This window comes from Capra hircus, chromosome 25 (assembly GCF_001704415.2).
Source record: "Capra hircus breed San Clemente chromosome 25, ASM170441v1, whole genome shotgun sequence".
Taxonomy (NCBI): domain Eukaryota; kingdom Metazoa; phylum Chordata; class Mammalia; order Artiodactyla; family Bovidae; genus Capra; species Capra hircus.
The window spans coordinates 29,961,094-29,983,643 of NC_030832.1; the positions used below are offsets into that span (position 1 = coordinate 29,961,094).

General features: G+C 45.4%; 1 protein-coding gene across 2 annotated transcripts in view; it reads right to left on the reverse strand.

Moving 5' to 3' along the window:
• Nucleotides 1-22,550, reverse strand: part of AUTS2 (autism susceptibility candidate 2) — a 1,198,651-nt gene that overhangs the window by 349,708 nt on the left and 826,393 nt on the right. For both annotated transcript variants that reach the window (XM_018040074.1, XM_018040073.1), the window contains exon 5: nucleotides 4,717-4,746. In XM_018040074.1, coding sequence (XP_017895563.1) covers nucleotides 4,717-4,746 — 30 coding nt within the window. The remainder of the gene's footprint in view (nucleotides 1-4,716; nucleotides 4,747-22,550) is intronic.

A 22,550-nucleotide genomic window follows, 5' to 3' on the forward strand; every position in this document is an offset into this window, starting at 1 on the left:
TTTCTTAGAAACTGCCCCCTTTCCACACAAGTGAATACAAAATGATCAAACACAACCCGTACGGCTTGAATCAAAAAGTTAGAATGCACCAAAAAGTGTGTGCGTGTTTAAGGGAGGAGGAGCTGACACGGGAAATCTGGGGTTCTGCATTGGCCGCGAGCCAGTATCCCAGCCAGCGGTCCTGGGCGCTGCTGAGCAAGTCCAGGGACCCAGCAACCTTGTCATTAAACACCCAGGGAGGGGAAACTGCAAGCAGAAGTCGTGCTAGAAGCTTCACGAGGACAAGGAGAACGGTTCACGTCTACGGAGACATTGTGTATGTGTGTACTGCACGCACTAGGCACTACACATCTACACACACAAGCGCGTGGGGTGCGTGGACACGCACAACAGCCTGCTGCTTTCAGGTCTTTCTCCTGAGCTGTCAGAATAAGAGCATTAACGAAGAAGAAAGTAAATGCTTCTTTTGGACATTTGCTCTAAGGCAGTAGTTCTCAAAACCAGTTGTATAAAAAAGTACCAAGACGCTTTCTAAAAAATATGGATGCTGTGGCCCCCACCCTGAGGGACCTCATCAGACCCTCCCTGCTACAATGGGCATCTGGAGACTGACAGTGTTTGGCTTGTGGGCTGGGCCACCCACTCCATCCCCCTCTGCTCCCTCCAGGATGGCATGCTTGCTCTCTGCTCAGACTGTGCCGAGAGGAAAGACTGATGATTGGGGTAAGGAATTTAATAATCATTGTTGGGGGACCCTTTCAAATTTCACAACACTTCTATTCAGCCTGTGTCAGGAAGAAGCGACCGAGGGGAATAAGGCTGGGCCTCGGGTTCCAGCAGGAAAAGAAACTCACACCTCTTATCCTCTGGCGTGTTCTCTGGCAGACCCCGAGCTTTTGGAAGAGGAGGATTGCCTTCCTCCTTCCCCAAATGATTCTCCCTTGCTCGACTCCAAGGAAAACTAACAGAAGTTGACATTTACAGAGCACAGACCAGGCATGGAGCCAGTTTAGCTGGTTCGAGGTGGGGGCCGTTGTTATCCCCATTTGGCAGATGAGAGGATCGAGGCTTGCCTGTGGCTCCGGAGCTGTGAGGGACAGTCAGGAACAAGCCCAGGCCATCAGACTCGGCGGCCCAAGTGCATGACCACTGAGTGCTACCCCTTCCAACCAGCTCGTTCATGTGGCCCACAGAACACACAGGAAGCGGGTGAATGGAAGGAGAATCACTTTCCATCTCCACTTAGATTTCACAACCAAACTGGGAGTGTTTCTCAGCACAATGGGCTGCTGCCAGTAGGACAGAAAGGGAGGAAACAGAGAAACTACAGGCCAAACATGGGGAAATATGCCCGTTGCCTCTTTGTTCTCGTTATACCAATTCATTTCAGGTGGGGGACTGGAATAATTACTTAATTTGGGTGATTAAGGTGCCAAGTGCTGCCTCTTTTCTCTACACTAACTGCAAAGAACAATCCCCAATCTAAGATGCAGCGTTCCCAGCCTTCTCTACTCCTCCACCCTATTCCTACTCTTCACAGAAGTCCTCCAGGGCTGCTGACATTAACGTGAAATGTATTCTCACAGCTGGTGGGGGGAGTCGGGGCACCAAGGGATGCTGTGCTCGGTGTCCTGGCAAGCCTTCTCCATGTATGAGAATGTCTCCTGCATTTATGGAAAGCTCCGCTTTCTAGCCCTCTTCTCAGTCACTTCCACATTAATTAGTAAGGGTATCATTTTATAAATTACAGCTTCGTATCAGAGGAAAGCAGAGTTTATCTTAATTCAGTCAGCTGTGTGAAATACGGTACCCTAATTTTAGACCGCCGGCTCTGTGGATCCCTATGGAGTTAGAGAATGACAGGTCTTCCGGAGAGAAATCCCAGTGGGTCCCCTACAAGTCTCACTTTTGCCTCCGACAGCCTCCCTGGTGGGGCTGCTGAAAGGATCCCGGGACACTGAGTGGCATCTCTGCCACCATTAGCAATTCAGATTCGAATGCGAGTCCTCCGAAGAGCACAGGAGGCAGCCCTGGTGAGCTCTGGGGCTCCGAGCGGGCGGCAAGAGGCTCTGGCAAGGCAGAGGCTGACAGGGGCCCAGACTCTGGTGCAGAGCAGAAGCCTGGGAGGATGGTGTTAAAAGTCAGTGATAAACACCAGACAATCTCAGCCCAAAAGGGGAAGCCTTGGCAGTCTTAACTACAACGAGGCCAAGCAGGCACGATGGCAATTACAGTCTCGAGGGCTCCTGGCGGCCCCCCTGGAGGAACAGGGGAGTGCCGCTGTAGAGGAGCCCCTGGGGAAGGAGACGAGGACCTGTGGGGCCACTGTTGTGCACAGGGAAAGTGGCTGGGGAGGCGAGGCAGGAATTCCCCCCTTTTCAAAGGACTGGCCACTCCCAACGGCCCTCTGTCCCCACCGTCACCCCTCCCGTGGACTTGCCTATGGACATCTCCTATTCTCCTTCATTGTCCCGAAATCATACCAAACTCAAGAGCCATGGGCACTGGCTACCTTCTCACGCATTCCTCTGGGCTGACACTTCGCTGCTTCCCACACTCGGAGATGGACACCCGAGCGGCAGAGACTCAGGGACAGAGCAAACTAGTAGCTGGGGTGCTCCCAGGATGCAGGAAACACCTGGGCCCCCAGATGCCTCTGGAAACTGCAGGCAGCGCTGATAATTCTCAACATTAATAGTTAGTGACCTTGTAGACAAGGGGTGCTAGCCACCAGCAGAGTCTGAGGCACTTGCCTGAGACACGGCCCGGGTGTCTGGGACTCGTGCACCCCAGGGATTCGGAAGCAGTCAAGGTTGAGACTGTTCATCAAGACACCTTCGTGGAACACAAAACTGGATGCCTTACCACCTTCTGGGACACTTCCGGAATTCACTCTGCCTTATAAAGCAGGAGCGTGTGCTTGGCAGTGCCACCCCAAGGAAGCCTTGTCCCCTTGGAAAGGGCCTCCCACTTGGAAAGTGAGATCTACTGTCACCTGTAAAAGATCTGGAGCAGTCAGAAGTGCCAGTCTCTCCCTGGGTCCCCGGGCCTGACAGAACGTGATGGCGACTGCCCTGTGGGATGTGGCCAGGATGGCTTGGGGGCCAGCGGGCTTACTTGATTGCCGAACACCCACTGTTGCCCACATGCCTCAGGCACCCACTGCACACTGGCTGCCAGAGACACAGTGCGGGGGATGACTTCCAAGGAGTCAGGATTCCCCGGGGGCTGGAGGAAGGAAGCGCCTACTTGTCAGCTAAACAAAAGACTAACCCACAGCCCCCTTTCCAGTGCGTACTTTCACTGTCATCCAACAGCCCATTACCGTGTCACAGCACGGCGCACCCTTCCATAGGTCACTTTGTTTAAAATGACATGGATAATGCACATGTCAGCAAGCTGACAGTCCTAGCCGTCCTTCAGAGATAAAAACCTCAAGGCGAGAGCCTGTTCTTATCTGGGGGACACGCACTGGTCTATCATCCAAGTCAGGCAGAACATGATTTCTCCAGAGAGCACTTTTTTCATTTCCTGATTTTAAGGAAATCAAATAAGCACCATTTGTCTTCATCTGAATATGCTTGACCTGCTCAAATGATGATGTCTCGCATTTTATAACGGGCTGCATATGCTGAATTCAAATTAACGACAGCACAGAACAAGGGCCTTTAGATCTCTCTTGGAGGCTGGCAGCAGAGAAGGAGGGGGAAAATGCTGGGCTCCATGGAAAGATCCCACTAAATACTAACCACAGGATTCTGAGTAAAATCTGCCAGCATGTCGGAGGTGACGGGGAGAAGAGCTCAGGAAAGCCAGGTGGGCAGGACAGACCCAGAAACTGGGGATGAGGGGAGGATGGGTACATTCCTTTTGGTGTCAAGCAATATAGAAACCATGATATTCAGGTTAACTATTTTCAAAATGCATAGAGCAGCAATAACATTGGAAAGAAATTTGGTCGGAGGGTTGGGACAGCTAGAAAGAGAAACGAAACATACAGACAATCCCTTTGGCTCGGGCTGCAGAATGTACACTTTACCAGGTTGTGATCCAATCTTCTGGAAGCCCCCAGACCGAGCTCCTTGTCTTGGTCCGTGTGGAACCGGCTGCACAGAGGCTGGTGGCCATCAGCCTCGGAACAGAGCGTGTACCTGCTGGAAGAAGCACCCTCCCACCTGACCATCCACCTGGACCAGAAGAGGGCGGTTCCTACCTGACAGCCCTGGCCCACCTCTCCCCAATCCCCGTGAGGAACAGGAATAAACCATTAACATAAACCAAAACTCATAGGAGTAAACCATTAACATTTCTATCAAGAAGGCCAATATGTACAGAAAAGCAGGAAGAAGCATATGGGTCAGTAACAGAAACGCAGGAACGACATTACAAATGCATATTAGCAGGTTTAACGTTCCAATCAAGGATAAAACCAGAAAAATCAGATGGCTATTAAAATAAACAATTTCCTTTTTAAAAATCTTCTATAAAGTGAAAAACGCAGTGTCATATATATGCAACATTAAAGGGCTTATTTTTTAAAAGTGGGCCTCACAAATGAAAGATTTCTTTCTCATCATAGGAAATGTCACTGCGTGACTATAGCCCGTCTTTGCAGAAGATGACGCTGGCACCCCACCCCCCACAGTGTGTGAGGGAGACCCCATTGTTCACGATGCTGCCTGCTGTGCCCACAGTTGGGGGATGAGAGGGGCTTACCTTCTCTTCCTGGTCACTGTCGCTGTCACACTGAAAAGGAAGACAAGAGAATGAGCATTAGTACAAAAATTGAGTTATGTTTTTGCTATTGCTACAGAAAAAAGGCAAGACAAGTAAAGGAAATAGGAAACATTGTGTCTGGGCTGGAAAAGGTCTTCAGTTCAAGTGCTGTGAAGAGAGACAAAAGCAAAGTGCGAGAAGTGCTTCTACCGTGGCTCATCTTGTGGTCAGCTGGTCACACCAGTAAGCACCCTTCACCTCACGGCAGAGGGGACGCCCACAGAGGAGCCAATCTGGCCCCGAGATTAAGGTAAATCAAGATCATTCAATGGGAGTCAAAGCAAAATCAATCTCTTAATGGAGACATCTCTCCTTTAGCTAATGTGAATGGCTCTCTCCTGTTGCTTTTCTAGAGGAAAAGTGGCGAACCTCTGGGCACTGCATCCTCTCATGTGGACTTTGAAGGAAGCAGAACATGACAGGCAAGGTTCATCACTTGTGATCAGCCAGAGAAAAGAGGGAATATTCTCTATTAAAAACATGCCAAGGACAAGAGGTCAAGGTAACAAATCAACAATGTGGGCAAAAAAAAAAAAAAAAAGCTTTAGGTCAGGAAACTCACATGGTATCTAATGGATTCCAACCATTGAGCACAGTTTCAAAAGACCAGAGAATGACAGTTAACCCAAAGCTTTGGGTTCTTCATTAGAAGTAAAGGGAAAAAAAGAACATATTTTTATTCCCAAACCAAGAATAAAGTTCTGTTATCCGATACTTGATTAGTAAGAAGAGGATGTGTTTTGTGAGAGTAAATACTCAGCATGTCAATACGTCTATTCATTCACTCAACGGACCTCGATAAGCACTGCTAAGCAGGTCAGATATTCAGTCAAGACATGGGCCTGGTCCTAAGGCAGCTTTCGGTTTCACAGTAGAAGTAACATGATCAGAGATAAACCTACTCCGTGAGGATGACACTTCCATACAGTGGAGGAGGGACAAAGTGCTGTGAGGAAAGGACCAGGCCGTGGGGAGACCAGGCTGGAAACCCTTATGCTGTCTAGACCAGCAAGATGCATGGTTTGAGAAAGGGCAGAGCAGATGGCTTCCCTGGTGGCACAGACGGTAAAGAATCCACCTGCCATAGGGAGATCCAGGTTCGATCCCCGGGTTGGGAAAGATCTCCTGGAGAAGGGAATGGCAACCCACTCCAGTATTCCCACCGAAAGAATCCCATGGACAGAGGAACCTGACCAGCCTCAGTCCATAGGGTTGCAAAGAGTCGGCCACAACTGAGCAACTAACACACAGAGCAGATGGCACAGCGACTGTGAAGGTAGAGCCGACAGGACTAGACGACACGTGGGTGTGGAAGCAAGAGGGACAAGTCTAGGATGATGCCAAGGGTTTTTAGAGTGGCCACCTGGACAAGGGAGTTGATGCAGCTATGACCAGAAACGGGAAATAAATTCGCTTATAGAGCGGCCGCCACTGGCTACACACCCACAGCCATTCGCAGTCCCTCTTCTCCCACGTCTGTACCATCTCCTGACATTTCGAGACCAAAAGTCTCCATTTCCCAACTTCCCTTGCAGCTAAGGGTAGATGTAAGACCCAGTTTTGGCTGGGACTTGAGGATATGTCTGCTTAAGGTTCTGGAAAACCCTTTCCTCTTCACAAAAAGGAGAAAAGCAGAAGCACTGCTTCTTTCCCCTCAACATCACTGCATGAAGATGCAACGTCCAGATCTGGGGCAGCCATTTGCAAAAATGAGGCCAAAAGCTGAAGCACAAAAGCAAGGGAAGAAAGATCTTGGCACAACTGAGACATGGGAACCAACTTCAGAGCAGCCAGGCTTTGGAGTGTTTTGTTCAGATAAGCCAACAATAAATTAACATTGTTTAAACCACAATTAGAGAGTTTTCAATTGAGAGTAACAAAACCACCATCCAAACGTGGACATCTACTAAGACTCAGTCTGGGGACTAAACTGTCTGCGCAACGCGCATTTAGGAATGCCCACGGCAGCCTCACGGCCTGCAACATCGTCTGCTCTTGCACTGGCTCCTCAATGCCACAGGGTTATCAGAGGCTTGGTGATAGTGCTTTAACCACTGCCTTCTCAGCCGAGCTCCCAACCCCGGATTGTGCAAGCTGACTTTCTTCTGCCTGAGGAGAGACTGCTCTGTTATAATAAGTCAGACCAGCTGAGAAAGAAAATGGGTTGGATGAAGACCTCAAAGGCCTCCAACAGCAGAGGATGAGGGACAGCAGTTCTCCTGACTGTGTGGCTTCTCCATTGCCCTCAGTGAAGCCTTCCTTGAGGTTCCGAAGTTCCCGGCACATTTTCAAGAGTGACAGAGCATGATTCGGGAGGCGTGTGGAAGACAGAAGAGGGTTTGGCCAGGCAGGCTCATCTTCCCAGATGTTCACAGCCCACCTCGTGAGGTAATCAGTGGCAGCTGAAGGCAGGGGCAGAGCATCTGCCCACACCCCCCAAGGACTGGCATGCAGGGGGCAGATGAGTGGGGATGATGGTGGGGGAAAGAACCGCCGCTGTCCACACCCCCTCCCCCCACCCGAACAGCAGTGTGTCCCTGGGAATGGTTATTCCTATCAAAGTGTTAAGCTTCCTGCTTTCCAACAGTCCAGTTCTAATTTCAAGGTCCACTTAATTCTGCATCAAGTAATTACTGATATACCCAGAAGCACCTTGTCTCCAGAGTTAAGCATATGGTGAAGAACTGAGACCTACTGGTATCCATTATGGAAGCAGCACGGATGCCAAGCCGATTAAAAATGCTCAGGCTCCCCACACAACATGCCGGGTGAGTGACAGCCCCTCGACAAGGCCAGTCGCAGAGTCTGCCAAAACAGTCTGTGCTGTGCTGGGGCCCACATGGTGCGCTGAGAAAACAGTTCCATTTCTGGTATTAAATTCCCATACTGACCAGAGGACTTTGCCGTGAGCTCAGCAGGAGCGCACCATCCAATTTACAGCTCCGCTCTCTGGAGCCTGGAGTGCCAGCCCCTGGCAGAGACGAATGATGGTCAACCCCTCCAGCTCATAAATTATGCAAAGGCAATAAATGCACTCAGCAAACAGTGCCGAACGTTTGCCTAGCCTGGCTCCTAACACACTCTGTAAAAAGCCAGAAGCTCGACACATACAAGAGGTCTATTCCACTCATAAAGGGGGTTTGTTGACAACCCCAGACGGAAAGCGAGCCACAGTCCTAAGGAGTCTTTCTGCTTCACTGGCAGCGGTTTATGGGCCTGCTTTATGAAAAAGGGAGGCTGTTTTATGGAGTCGGTGTGGGAAGAATTCATGGTCTCAAATTCACATTTAATACACTGTAAGGCTTTCACACCCTAAGTTCAATACGGTGTGGATTTCTGGCCAAATGATCCTTGGTCCTGAAAGGTTAAAAGAAGAGGTGTCTGCTCCCCACTCCCTAGATACCCACTCCAATTTATGAGAGTTCACACTGAGCCACCTCTTGAGTCAGGTTTATGTTCTGCATGGGGCTGGGAAATGGAAAAAAGGCATGTCAGATACAGAAATGCGGTCCCGGCTGATTTGACCGTTTTAAGCATTTTGACACCAAGGTCCTATATTGGTTTATTAGCAAACAGGTTGCATGCTAACAACCAGCTCGAGGTGGCAGAGTACTCGCCATGACTGGATTTCAAAGCCCTTTGTGAACAGCTGAAAATCCTTTCCTCCATTTTAAAAGCCAGACGGGGAAGAATTCTTGGCCACTCAGCCTTCAGACAAAGACATGACCCCCGACTCACCACTGACAAGAGAGGGAAACAGGAGGCATGAAATCCAAGCCACGTGCCTCGAATGCAGGATTAGCAAGTGACCGGTTCCTCACCTGGGTACCTGCGCTCATTCCAACCCATCACACCCAACTGCCTCTTCACCTCTTCTTCCTCAAATCAGACCAAGCCTTTGGAGGCAACTTCTTCCTTTCCCAGACAAGTCTTACCTCTTAAACCCAGAAAATAACCAACCAATCCCTACCCCAATATTTTCTCTTTTTGAAAATTAATACATATGTATTAAAATACATGTTCAAAAGTCACCCACCAGGGACTTCCCTGGTGGTCTAGTGGCTAAGACGCCTTACTCCCAGTGCAGGAGACCCAGATTGGATCCCTGGTCAGGGAACTAAATCCCACTTGTCACAACTAAGAGTCCACAAGTGTCAACTAAGACCCAGTACAGACAAATAATTAAATAAATGTTAAAAAAGAGAAACCATCAGTGTACCATCTACAGACAAACACTATTAACACATTTGCACAATGTGGCTCAGCTGGTAAAGAATCTGCCTGCACTGAAGACCTGGGTTCGATCCCTGGGTTGGGAAGATCCCTTGGCGAAGGGAAAGGCTACCCACTGCAGTATTCTGGCCTGGAGAATTCCACGGCCTGAACAGTCCATGGGGTCGCACAGAGTTGCACACGACTGAGTGACTTTCACTTCACTTCACATAATTCATTCCAGCCTTTCCTTCATTCTCTTCATCCTTCACCCACAGGTTTTAAGAAATGAAAACAAAGGTTACTATTTGGTAACCTGCTTTGTTTTCACCAGATATGTACAATATTTTAGTTTAATGAGTAAAATTTGCCAGTAACCCATAGGCTGTAGCCTGCCAGGCTCCTTGGTCCATGGAATTCTCCTGGCAAGAATCCTGGAGTGGGTTGTCTTTCTCTTTTCCAGGGGATCTTCCCAACCCAGGGATCGAACCCAGGTCTCCTGCATTGCTGGCAGATTCTTTATCATCTAAGCCACTGGGAAAGCCCTCAGTCATGAGGAAGCCCACTTTTCTACTTTAACTTTTCACTTTTGTTTTCACCCAATATATCCAATATTTTAGTGTAATGAGTACAATTTGCCAGTAACATCATATTTTTTTTAAAGGCTGCACTGTAATCCACTGTATGGATTGTAAATAATCTAGTAAAAAAAAATTTCTTAGTGCTGGAAATTTGGAATGTTTCCACCGAACATGCTGGAATTTCTCCCTTGTACACATTCACCAATGTTGCTCTTTCCTCATATCTGCTCAGGGTCCTTCCTTTTCGACATATTCATTCATGTCATTGTCTCCCTAGAGTTGCATGTGCAGGTCTATCATTTCTATATGATTTCCAGGGGAGTCTTTAAAGAATCCCTCAGCTCCAGCTAACATGTGTATGCTGAGACTAAAAAACTCTCCATGCCTACCATTTGCCAGCTGTGTGACTTTGGGAAAGTTATTTAAACTCTCTGCATCTCAGTTTACTTCTCTGTAAAGTGTGGGTAATAATGGCATTTCCCTCCTAGGAAAGTGAGAATAAAATGAATTGATACATGGAAACAACTTAGACATAGTACAGAGTAAGTGTAGACAATTAATATTAACTGTTACTGACTTATGTTTCGTTTGCTCCACCCTCTTCCTGAAGCCCTAGAAACATCTCAGCTCAAGTATCCCTCAAAATCCAGACTCACCATTTTCTGCTCAGCCCGCAGCTGCCCCCTCCCAGGCTGTGCTTGGTGATGACATCACCATGCAATCACTCAACTGCCCGAGTGAAGAGTCTTGTCATCCTCCCTGACTCCAATCTTGAGCAGATCTATCTTCCTCTCTCACCCCGCACCATCGATTCTGTTTTCTGAGTCCTCTCCATCTTCACGGCCATCGCTTTCCTTCAGGCTTTTATTTTATCATTGCAAGAGGCTAATGACTGCTTTCCAAGGCCCAAGGTCTCTTTTGTTTCTGATCCAAGTCTTTACTGAACAGAGTGGATTTCCTAAATTCCAATTTGCTCATGACACTTCCCATGGCCTAGAGGGCAATGAAAACACTACACGGCTTCCCGGCTCTTCCACTGCCCTCTGCTCCTCCAACCCAGTGCTTCTTGGGCTTTCTGAGGAGAAGGACCGTTTGTTTTTGTTTTAATTTTCAACATGTTGTAGACCAATACTTTGTAAGATACAATAAAAAATAATTGCTAGAAAAATGGAAAAGGAAAGCAAAGACATATAAAAATATGTTATTAGATTTAAGAGATATAAAATTATTCTACTAAATTGCTGTAAAAGTTCCCAAATGCTTACTCTCAACCGCTATACTAATCTCGCAGTAGGCAGTTACAAAGCTCACAGGCTGGCTTTGGTCTGCATCCACGCTTGGAGTGGTATAATCCTGACACATCCAGTCACACCCCAGTACACTGGATCACACTCTCAGGTCTTCCCATCTTTGCACTTAACAATGTCCTCTGCCTGGAATTCTGTTCTTCCAAGTTTCCCCCTAAAAACTTATAATTCACCTTTAAAAATACAATTTCCTCTGAGTCTTCCAACACTCTTCTTGGAATTGAGAATTCTTAGAATTTCAGTACTCTTTTTAGAATTAATTGCTTCTTCCTCCATCTCTTATAAAACTGTGTTTTCACTGTTGGCCACAACAGTCTTCCAATCGGAGCACAGGCCCTGTGTTGGTAAGGGCAGTGCCTCGTTCATCTTCCTCCAGGCCTTGAGACACAAGCAGACGCTCAATCATAGTGATAAATCCATCTCACTCACCTTTAGAATTCCTGATTTCATGCAGTTTAAGCAAACGCTGATTTAAAAGACAAGTAATTCCAAAGAAAGACAGGCAGAGGAAACACGGACTAACTTAACTGCTTAATACAAAGGAATGTATGCTTGAACACAGCAGCTAGGGTAAAAATGATCAGCAGAACCAAGAGAGGTGGCCGCTGGCTCAGTGGTGAAGAATCCACCTACAATGCAGGAGACACAGGAGAAGCAGGTTTGATCCCTGGGTCAGGAAAATCCCCTGCAGAAGGAAATGGCAATGCACTCCAGTATTCTTGCCTAGAAAATCCTATAGACAGAGGAGCCTGGCTGGCTACAGTCCATAGGGTCACAAAGAGTCAGACATGACTGAGCACACATACACACACAAGAGAAATGGGGCCCAGAAGAAAAGATGTTATTGTTTAGTGGCTAAGTTGTGTCAGACCCTCTTGCGACCCCATGGACTATAGCCTGCCAGGTTCCTCTGTTCACAGGATCTCCCAGGCAAGAATACTGGAGTGGGTGGCCATTTCCTTCTCCAGAGGATCTTCCCCAACCTGGGGACTGAACCACAGTCTCCTGCATTGGCAGGCTGATTCTTTACCACTGAGCCCCCAGGGAAGCTCACAGAAGAGAATATCTTCCATTAAAAGGCCTGGACAAAACATGATTATGATTTTATTGTATCTGCACATCCTCAAAAGCAAACATTTCTCATTGCCATTTGGGAATCTCAGTATCTGTGTTTTAAGACTCAAACAGAAATAAGCCAAGGTCTGCAACACCTCTGCCTCATTCGGGATGAAGAACAAGATGGAATTCCAGGGACCTGGTGATGGAATGCATTCTTAAGCAGAAAGTGGCAATCATTGAATACACCACACACAATGACATTGAGGAGGGCACTGTTCTCCATTCTGCTCAATGGACCTTGCTGGAACAGTTATTTCGTGTCTCAAATCCATTTATCATTGCCACCAAAGATGTCAGGGCCGAACACCATCACTGAACAAAGTTATTTTATACTTCTTTCTGCCTAAAGGAAATGAGAGGAAAATGAGGGAGAACCCCACCTTGTAAACGACAGCCCCTAACATCAGCACAATTTCACTTTGCCCGCAACAAAACAAACAGATTCCCCTTTGGGGCAGGCGGTTTATCTAAGACGGTAACGACATCCCTCACCTAAAAGCAATTTCAGAAGAAGCCACCTGCAGAAAATATGACACTTATTTTATTTGAGGAAGTGAGGAAGCAGCTTGGTGACTACAAACATGTCTGCCACCATCTTCCCATCTGCCCAGTTCCACGTACATGAAAGAGAATGGGCAGCTCTTTTGCACCACATGTGGCAACTCTGATGTTGTCTGTCTTTCACCATGCCTTAAAACTCTCATTTCACATTGTTTACGTTGCTCTCATGCCGGCTTTTGACTGTAAGTTAAATTTAAAGCTATGGGGGCCCTAGAAATAAAACACGTATTTTAATCCTGAAAATGGTTAGGGGTTTCTCAGTATAAAATGATGTCATCGGTTCCTTTCCCCCTGTATTTCAACAATAACTATGTCTAAGAAAATAAAATAGCTCAGGGGGAAAAAAAAATGAAAGCCTAATCAAGGGCTTCCCTCTTGGCTCAGATGGTAAAGAATCTGCCTGCAGTGCAGGAGACCCAGGTTCAATCCCTGGGTCGGGAAGATCCCTTGGAGAAGGGAAGGGCTACCCACTCCAGTATTCTTGCTTGGAGAATTCCAAGGACAGAGGAGCCTGGCGGGCTACAGTTCATGGGGTTCCAAACAGTCAGACATGACTGAGTGACAAACACTTCGAATCAAGAGATGTGTGTGTCCAAAGACAGTTTAAAACATAAGAGTACAGCTTCTGATAGTCACATGTACATATTTCAAAATAATATATCAATCTTCAGCTGTTCAGCAGGTAAAATCGAGAGCAAACTTTCAGAAACTTATGTAATTCTGTTCTGGTAACTTTATCATTCCTATATGGCGAGTTCTCTGAACCTGGCGTTTTTGCAAGTTCTCAGCTTGAACTGGCCAGAGTTCAGACAACCCATGTGATCTGAGGGGCCTAAGAGAAAACTTCTTTTTCCTCCAGCATCTCTCAGGTGATCACACAGTTTCATTCAAAAATTAATTTAAAAGTGACTACTGTGTGCCAGGTTCACTTTGACCACTGATTGCCAATCTATTTCCAGAAATCAAGCTGTCCAATTTGAAGTTTTCCAGCCCACAAATTAATTTTCAATTTTTTTTTCCTTTTAGTCACTTGGAAATCCAAGTATAGGAGAAAAAAAAACTATATGCTGTAAATGTCCACTTAGCTCATTAAAATACAGTAGGGTTTTTGGAAATAGGGGAAGAAATGGATATTTCACAAATATTTGAAGTGTTCAGCACTTTTTTTTTCCTTAGAAGAAAGGAAGTGACATTTTGCCAGGCATAAACATACATAAACCCCAAAGATGAAACGTACTTAAACCCCAGAGCTCACAAGCCTCGGTGATTGCCAAAATGAGAAAAATGAGTTTCTTGTCCAAAGGTAAAACTGACAGGCTAGGGCTGGGTGATTTGTAAACCATCTCTTTTAAGCTTAAGCAACAGATCCTTTGCCTCCTTGTCATTGATTTACTGATTCTAAGTCATCAATAGCATTAATCCGTACCTGCCTGGGGACCTATTACAAATGACTTTGAAGATGGTGTGAAGGAAGAGTTTATTATAAGACCACAGCGTTATTACCAGGGAGACCTTCTCCGCTACCTTGCTTGGCAGGATTCTATCTGTGACAACCCCCAGCCCAACCCCCCAGCTCATAAGGCTGCAGTTTTCTCCTTCTAGATTCCGGTTGCTTGTTTCTTTGGGTGGGGCCTGAGTCCCCCTAGGTTTGCTTCAACTATGGCTTGGTTCTCTTCAGAGTCCTGGGTGAGCTAATAAAACCCAAATTTGCTGATGAGGAAAAAGGAAAAGTATGTTATGGGTTAAAATAATACAAGAGTCTATTTTTTCCGCTGTGTTGTGATCCATAGAAATCACCCTGAGCCTTTTCTCTTTCTTCTCTGCCTGGGAAGCCAATTGCTTTGATTGCAGTGATATGAGCTAGCTAAAATGACTTGCCCTTGCTTGTGAGGCAAATGGAACATGCTAATAGAACTTATCGCATTACCCGATGCAAAAGTGCCATAGCTCATTACTTTAAGATAAAAGGATATCATTGCAGACGGCAAGCAGAATTGACTTTCTGAGGCCCGACTTGATGATGATTTAATCAACTGCTCTCTTTCACTTCTCATCTCTGCGCCTGTCGGTTTCACAGGTGCCGTTAAATGAGACACTCAGAAAGTGAGCGGAGGGAAAGAAATTGCTGTCATTACTTTTCAAGAAAGGAGGTATGCAAATTTTCGACAGAAAGATTGCGTTCATAATGGGCCTGGTAAAATACAAGGATCATGCTTGACAGGTGAGGGCAAGCCATTTGTATGTCCTTAAAGTAGAGCAACCTTCCTCGTTTAGAAATGTGCTCAGTAAGAGAAACGACAAATGAGAGGACTGGCGGGGCCAGAGAGCGGTGGGGTGGGACGGGCCACACAGGGCCTGTGCTGGCCAGAGTTACACCAGGGGGAGGGTGCCTCAAATCTTAGGGAGCCAGAGGAGCAGCTAACAAAACCTGGTAGCTCTTCATCTGAACCAATCTGCCAACAAGCTCTTGAAAGACCACCTTAATCTTCTTCATCTGTATGTGTGGAGCCAGCTGGCCTGGGTTCAAATCCTACCTAGATGGCACGTGAACTGTAGGACCTTGGTCAAATTACCTGTCTCTGTGCCTCAGTTCCACTATCTATCAAATGGGGCTATTAACAGTATCAAGCTCAGGAGGATGTTGAGAACTTTCATTGCATTAATAAATATATTTTATACACACATGCACATATGAAATGGGCTTCCTAGGTGGCACTAGAGGTAAAGAACCTGCCTGCCAATGCAGGAGACATAAGAGCCTCAGGTTTGATTCCTGGGTTGGGAAGATCCCCTGGAGAAGGGTACGTCAACCCAATCCATTATTCTTGCCTGGAGAATTCCATGGACACAGGAGCCTTGTAGGGCTACAGTCCATAGGGTCGCAGAGTCAGACATGATTAAAGTGACTTCAGTTCAGTTGCTCAGTCGTGTCCTACTGCTTGCGACCCCATGGACTGCAGCACACCAGGCTTCCCTGTCCATCACCAACTCCGGGAGCTTACTCAAACTCATGTCCATCGAGTCAGTGATGCCATCTAACCATCTCATCCTCTGTCGTCCCTTTCGCCTCCTGCCTTCAATCTTTCCTACCATCAGGGTCTTTTCCAATGAATCAGTTCTTCCCATCAGGTGGTCAAAGTATTGGAGTTTCAGCTTCAGCATCAGTCCTTTCAATGAACATTCACGACTGATTTCCTTTAGGAGTGACTAGCACATATATATAACAAATATTGGGTTGGCCAGAAAGTCTGTTTGGGATTTTCCATAGGCTCAGATGGAAAAACCCAAAGGAACTTTCTGGCCAACCCAATATATATATATGCATGTGTGCATATTCAGTAGCTAAATCATGTCTGACTCTGCGCCCCCATGGACTGTAGCCTTCCAGGTTTCTCTGTCCATGGAATTTCCTAGGCAAAAATACTGGAATGGGTCGCCATTTTCTTTTGCAAGTGATCTTGACTCAGGGAGTGAACCCAGGTCTCCTGTGCTGGCAGGCGCATTTTTTACCCCTGAGTCACCTGGGAAGCCCCAATATATATGTAATAAACATAAAAGGGGTTAGAACTGTGCCTGACATACAGAAAGCACTCAAGAGGTGTTAAAGATCATTTGGTCATTTATTATGCAACAAAGATTGAGGTTTCCATTTAAAAAATCTTTTTAAGAGTATGCATGCCAGGTGGCTAGAAATCTGACTGGTTCTAGTTTAGATAAAATGGAATTCTCCCCGGATGTCACATATATAAGTCTTGCTCCCAGCAGATGGTGAGTTCTTCAGAGAGTAGTCTGGTGTCCCCAGATTCATCAGAGGGCCCAGTGTAGTTTTAAAGATCCTGAAAAATGCTCATCAGCGCTTTGATGATTTGTGGGTTCCCTCCCTCCCTCCCTCCTTCTACACATTCCACAGATCCAATACTTCCTGTGGAACGCCAGCCCTTTGAGGAAGCTCCCCTGAGAAGGAGGAAATGTCTGCCTTTCTCTGGGAACTTCAGGCGATCACCATGTGCCCCAGCCACGGGGAGGCGTGGGGGAGCCACTCCACAAAGACAAGCGTGGCTTGAATCACCTTCAGGAAGGCAGAATGAATCTGAAGAGATTAGATGATCAGAGAAAAATGAACAGAGGTGTTTTTTCATACACTTTGCCTTCAATAGGTAATTGTTCTATTTTCTCCAACACGCCAAGTAAAAGCATCTTTCTTAAAGAGCTTGTAACTCCAAGTTCTTTTTCCCTAGGTAATGAAGCTGCTTCAAACCATTCTTCTCTCCAGCCCCTACGGTTGTGAAGCACTGAATGTAGTTCCTGCTTTCCATGCTAAGTGCACCTTCAATTCCCTGTCAAAGGGACAATGTCCACCTTTGGCAAAAAGCAACAACAACAAAAAAACAAAAAAAGGAAAAAAGAGGAGGACCCACAACAGCAGAGCAGCTCCAAGCTGTCTTTTTCAGAAAAGCCTGGTTCATGAAGTACACTTCACATCTCTCTGCAGCATGGCTCTTTCTGGGTAGGGATCCTCCCTAGGATGATCGCAAAAGCATTTTCCGCTAAAATGAAAGCCAACAGCTATCAGTCATTTAAAATGAATGTCCTGACAACAGCCCTGGGAGGGAAGTATGGTGACCCCTAATTTTCAAGATGAGAAGTTAGGCCTTCCAAGGGCAAGAGGCAGTATAGGAACCCAGTTCTGTCCTCCAGAGTGTGTGTTCCCAGCAAGTGCAGCAGACCGCCTCACGCTCTCATGTACCATGCAGTGCGGCCATCCAGCTGTGAACTCTCGAAGATGTGAACGTGTCCCTGGATGCCAGTGGTGCTGACCTGCTGTACTTATCAAGGTACTGTACTGGAAGGTTCAGATGTTTTATTTTTAAGTATTATTTGTGTGAAAAGTATTATGAACGATTACAGTACAGTACTATATAGCTGATTCTGTTGGTTGGGTACCTAGGCGAACTCTGTCAGACTTCTGGACAACTGGACTGATGGATGCGCTCTCGAAATGGAACACGTTCATATGGAGGGGACATAGTGTACAAAGACATTGCTTTAAAAATATCTTCCTGACTGACGGCTCAGCGGAGGGTAAGTAGAGGCAGGCTGAGACTGAAGAGGGTGTGGTGCCTATAAGCAGCAGGGAACGCAGCACATCAGCCACGTCTCCACTCTAGCCCTCCACTCTCCCTTAACAGCAGGACCGAGCACAGAGCCCGCTCATTAAATCTGAGGCTGACCTCGGTTCTGATTCTGACCCGTCCATTTAGCAGCCAGGCAATCCTGGGAAAGGTACTTAACATCTTGGCATGCATGCCTGTGCTAAGTCCTGTCATGGGACCCCATGGACTGGAGCCCACCAGGCTCCTCTGTCCTCAGAATTTTCCAGACAAGGATACTGGAGTTGGTTGCCATTTTCTTCTCCAGGGCACCTTCCCAACCCAGGGATGGAACCCAAGTCTCCCTTGTCTCCTGCGTTACAGGTAGGTTCCTTCCTGCTGAGCCACTGGGGAAGCCCCTAGTATCTTGGCACCTACTCTCTTTTCTTTAACCTGTAAAAGGGGACTATATCTACTCAACCAGACTTTCGTGAAAATGAAATAAGTTCAAGCATGTGAAAGCAGCCAGAGAGAAATGCTAATAGTTTGGTTTTTTCCAACTCTTTCCTAAAAGATATGTTGTATCACACACAGAAATGAGGTAACTTAATAGTCATTTAAATGCTGGGTTGGATTTTTGTATCATTTTATTGCCAGAGGGAAAATCATATTCTGCAAGGATTTCTGCTTGGGAGGTGTTTGAAGACGTGATACTATGCTGCACAAAAGCAGAAACAATAACCTAAATAAACAAACAAAAGCAGAAACCACCACTGCCTCTCAAAGAGAACAACAGGAATCTTCCCGGTAACAAATGGTTTTATTTCATGCATAAAATACCAACAAGGAAAGACGCTTTAGAATTCAATTTACTAAGCATTCCTTTTGGTTCTTACTGCATAATTCTGAAGGTTAACAGAATTTGGACTTATTCTTCAGTCAAACAGTAGTCAGTAACCCTATGTAGAAGGGCTTCCCTGCTGGCTCAGATGACAAAGAATCTGTCGGCAATGCAAGAGACTCAGGTTTGATCCCTGGGTCAGAAAGATCCCCTGGAATAGGAAATGGCAACCCATTCTAGTATTCTTGCCTGGAAAATTTCATGGGCAAAGGACTGTGGCAGGCTACAGTCCTGTCCAAGCTGCAGAGAGCTGGACACAACTGAGCACCATTTATTCTTTTATTGACCCTATGCATAGGGCCTAAGTAAAATGTATAGATCTAAGATGTGGAATCTATACTTGTAGATTATGCACTGTGCAAATTATGACTTATGCTTTGACATCATTAAGATGTTCATTCAAATTCAAACTGGCAAAATAAATAAGTGGACAGATACACAGAATAAATATAAAAAACTCAAGTGATTATCACTGTAACTAGGAAAGCCAGTCATTTTGCAATTTGTCCAGAGACCTTGACCAATCAGAATTAGGAGCTATTTGGATAGCCCTTTGTACAGAGTTTATTTATATGCAAGATCTGTTTAAGGAGGGAGCTAAAAAAATCAGCCAACAGAGTAACCTTGGGAAGAGACCAAACTTTTGAAAGCATTGACTTTGGTAACTTCAGAAATGGTGAGTAACTGAGAGACTATAACTAAAGTGCTCATCACTTAGTGCGCACTCAGCAGTCCAGCAGAGGAGGTCCACCCACCCTGGCACACAAGGACATGTGTGTGCCCTTTTCCACAGGTATGGACTTCTCTCCCCAAACCTACCTCAGAGTTTGCTTGCATCTTGCTCTTCCTAAACCTGGCCCCTAGTCCATGCTCAATAAGTATGCATGAAAGAATGAATTCATAAACTACATGAGTCAAACATCTCAGGGAAAGTGTCACAGAAAGTGTTTAATTAAGGAGACCAATGACTAAACAACAGTTGATGGAATGGATGCTAATGTGTTCAAAGGTGGTGGCTATCTGAATGCATCTATGAGAAAGAACGTCAGTATAATTTCGAGATAAAAGTAAATCCTAAAAAAAATAACACCATATACTTGTAAAAATCCAGTGTTAAGGTTACTCTTTTAAGGAAATGAGGAAACTTGAAATCCTAAAGTATTTCTTCTTAATTTGGACTCATTTCAAGCCAACGGAAAGCAACTGGACTTGAACAGGAACAGGGTGTTCTCATATTCCGAAAACATAACAGCCACATTATCAGCTTCCCACCAATCAGATTTTCTGTTTTGTTTTTAAACTGCAAGATGGTGAAGGGAATAGAAATATGGCTTGAGGCAAACTGATTTACAAATGTCAGGAGGTAGTTCAAGGAGATCTGAAGACATGTTGAACTGCTGTATCACAGAACTAAACCCTGATTCCTTTCCTTCTTCTCTTTATGAGGTACTTAACGTTTGCTCCTCTTAGAATTCATCGTTTTCGTAGCTAGGATTTTAAATTAAATTATACGTAACAACAGTCTTTATTTTAGAATGGCTTGAAAACTCCGTCTTCTATATCATAAACAAGGAAGGCTAGGATTACTATAAATTGTCTGCAAGAAAATACAAATTGCCAAGATAAAAACACCCACCGGCCTGCCAGTCTCAAGTTTCCTGTTTTGATATACTATATGCAGTAATTTGGTATCCACAATCTCATATTAGAAAATGAATGTGCTATTTTTCTGAATGCTGCAATTACAATAATTGAATTTAAAATGGGGATTGAGTTTCTCTCTTTGGAGGAAAAGAATAATTGTGTATTTCTGATTAAAATCAAGGGGGACTGAAAAGAGGTTGTACAAATTCCAGCTTCAGTCTCCCCGAGTGACTCCTCGTCAGGCTAGAGAAAAGAAACATTTGGAGGCAGAGAAATGTCCCACCACCTTAGCAGTAGGTGCTGTCTCTGCGCTTCCTTTGCTTTGCTTCCTGGCCTTCAGTCACAACACCCCAGTGACAGAGGCAATCACATTTTAAATGGCGGCTATACTGGAGTTGCCCACTGTGTCAAAAATTAAGAGTTAAAATGCAAGGAAAACAAGCATCTCCCTGTGTTGAAAGTGTCTGTCCCCTTTTAGACTGCCAACATTTTGGAACTGTCTTTCTTCTTCATTGTAGGATCTCTCCTGGTGGAGGAAATATGCTGACAGGATTAGGGGGGCCAATGGGGAGAAGGGATCCAACACTTGTATAAAGGGCTCAGCCTGTTTTGTCTTACAGAAAAATTATATAGAAAGTCACCTTTAAGGTTCAAATGTAAGAAAGGACAAAAGAGATGAAGAGAGGGCTATCTTGCCTTTGGAATACCTTACTATTTTATGTTGGATTAATACCATTCAATCTTCTGAAAGCTCCATTTATTCAAGAGTGAAGGTAAAATTTAATCTCATTAGACCCTCCTAAATATTCCTCAAAATATACCTTCTTGAGAAAAAAAGTTTCCAACACAGAGTGAGCCAAGAATTACCTCTTTGTACTGCTTATTATTTTTAGTGGCTTTATTGACATATAATTGACATGAATAAACTGCCCATATTTGAAAGGTACTGGAGACACACATGCATATACCCATGAAACCACCACCGCAATCAGAAGAGTGAGCACATCCACTGCCCGCAGAGGTCTCCCTGGGCTCCTTTGCTATCCCTCCATCTTTTCCCAGCAGGTACCACCTTCACTTCTCCCTGCAACCACTGATCTGCTTTCCGTCACTATAGATGAGTTTGTACATTTTCTAGAGTTTTATATAAATGGAGTCATGTAGTACTGAGTGTACTCTTTTTGTCTGATTTCTATCATTCATGCTTACTATGTGGATGCCTAATTAAAAGGGGACCTTCTAGCTCCATGCGGAAGGCAGTCCTCAGAGATTGCCTTGCCCAGGGTTTTACTGTCATCTGCCAGGAATAGGACCGATTACTTGGTCTTACTTTATTCTTAGGCTTTATTATGTACTTCAGTAATCAATAAGCACTTCTATGGCAGAGGGTTTATTCCACCCTATAAATCCAAGGAGGAGAGAATGATATTAAGACATCAGTATGGATGGGCTCTGCTGCTCTGTAACACCACGAGGAAAACGCGAGCAACAGATTTAAATCTAGGAAGGTTACGGAGCAGTCACAGCTCCTGGCTGGTTGGCAGGGATCGTAAAAGACTCTGGCAAGATCTACAGCAGTGCACTGTGAACTGATGGGACTCTCAGAGCAAAAACCCAAACTGAGAAGGCAATACTGGTCGTCTCCCCGGGAAGAATTATAAGCACTGACTTGAGTGGAATGTGAAGAGCCCCTCTCAAAAAATCCAAAATATTTCTTAACAGAACAAATGAAATGGTAGAGAACAAATAATGATTGCAGGCTGGCTGTGTAGAAAAAGCCTGGCTCTGGTTTGGGAAGAAGCCTACTTGATAGTCGCCCGGCAGTCTCAGGAGGCTCCTAATTCTCTCTCCTGCAACTCCTGGCCCCAGGGCTCCTCGGTAATGATCACTGGAGCATCTTTTCTCTGGCTAGCCCTTGGAGACTCATCCTTTCTTTCCAAAGCAGAGAGGTCAATTCATGGGAGAGGAACTATAAATGGCTAATAAACATATGGGGGAAAAAATGTTCAGCTTCGCTGGTAATCAAAGAAACACGGAGTAAAAAGGAGATATATTTCTTTTTCATTGATCAAACAAAAAGAAAAATGTAACTGCTGATACACAACGTTGGCAGGGTTGTAAGGCAGTAAGGCAGACACTCATCCACTTGTGAAGGAATGTCAGTTTTCTATCTGCAAAATAATTCTGCAATGTGTAGCAAGAGCCTTCACGCTTTTCATGTTACTTAAGCAACTCTTCTCTTGCTATTTATCCAAAAATGAACAAAAATGTCTATGTGAATTTGTTAACAAATTTCATCATGCAATTACAAAATAATGTGATAAAATGTTATGTATGTGGCTATTGTCAGGCGTGTAGA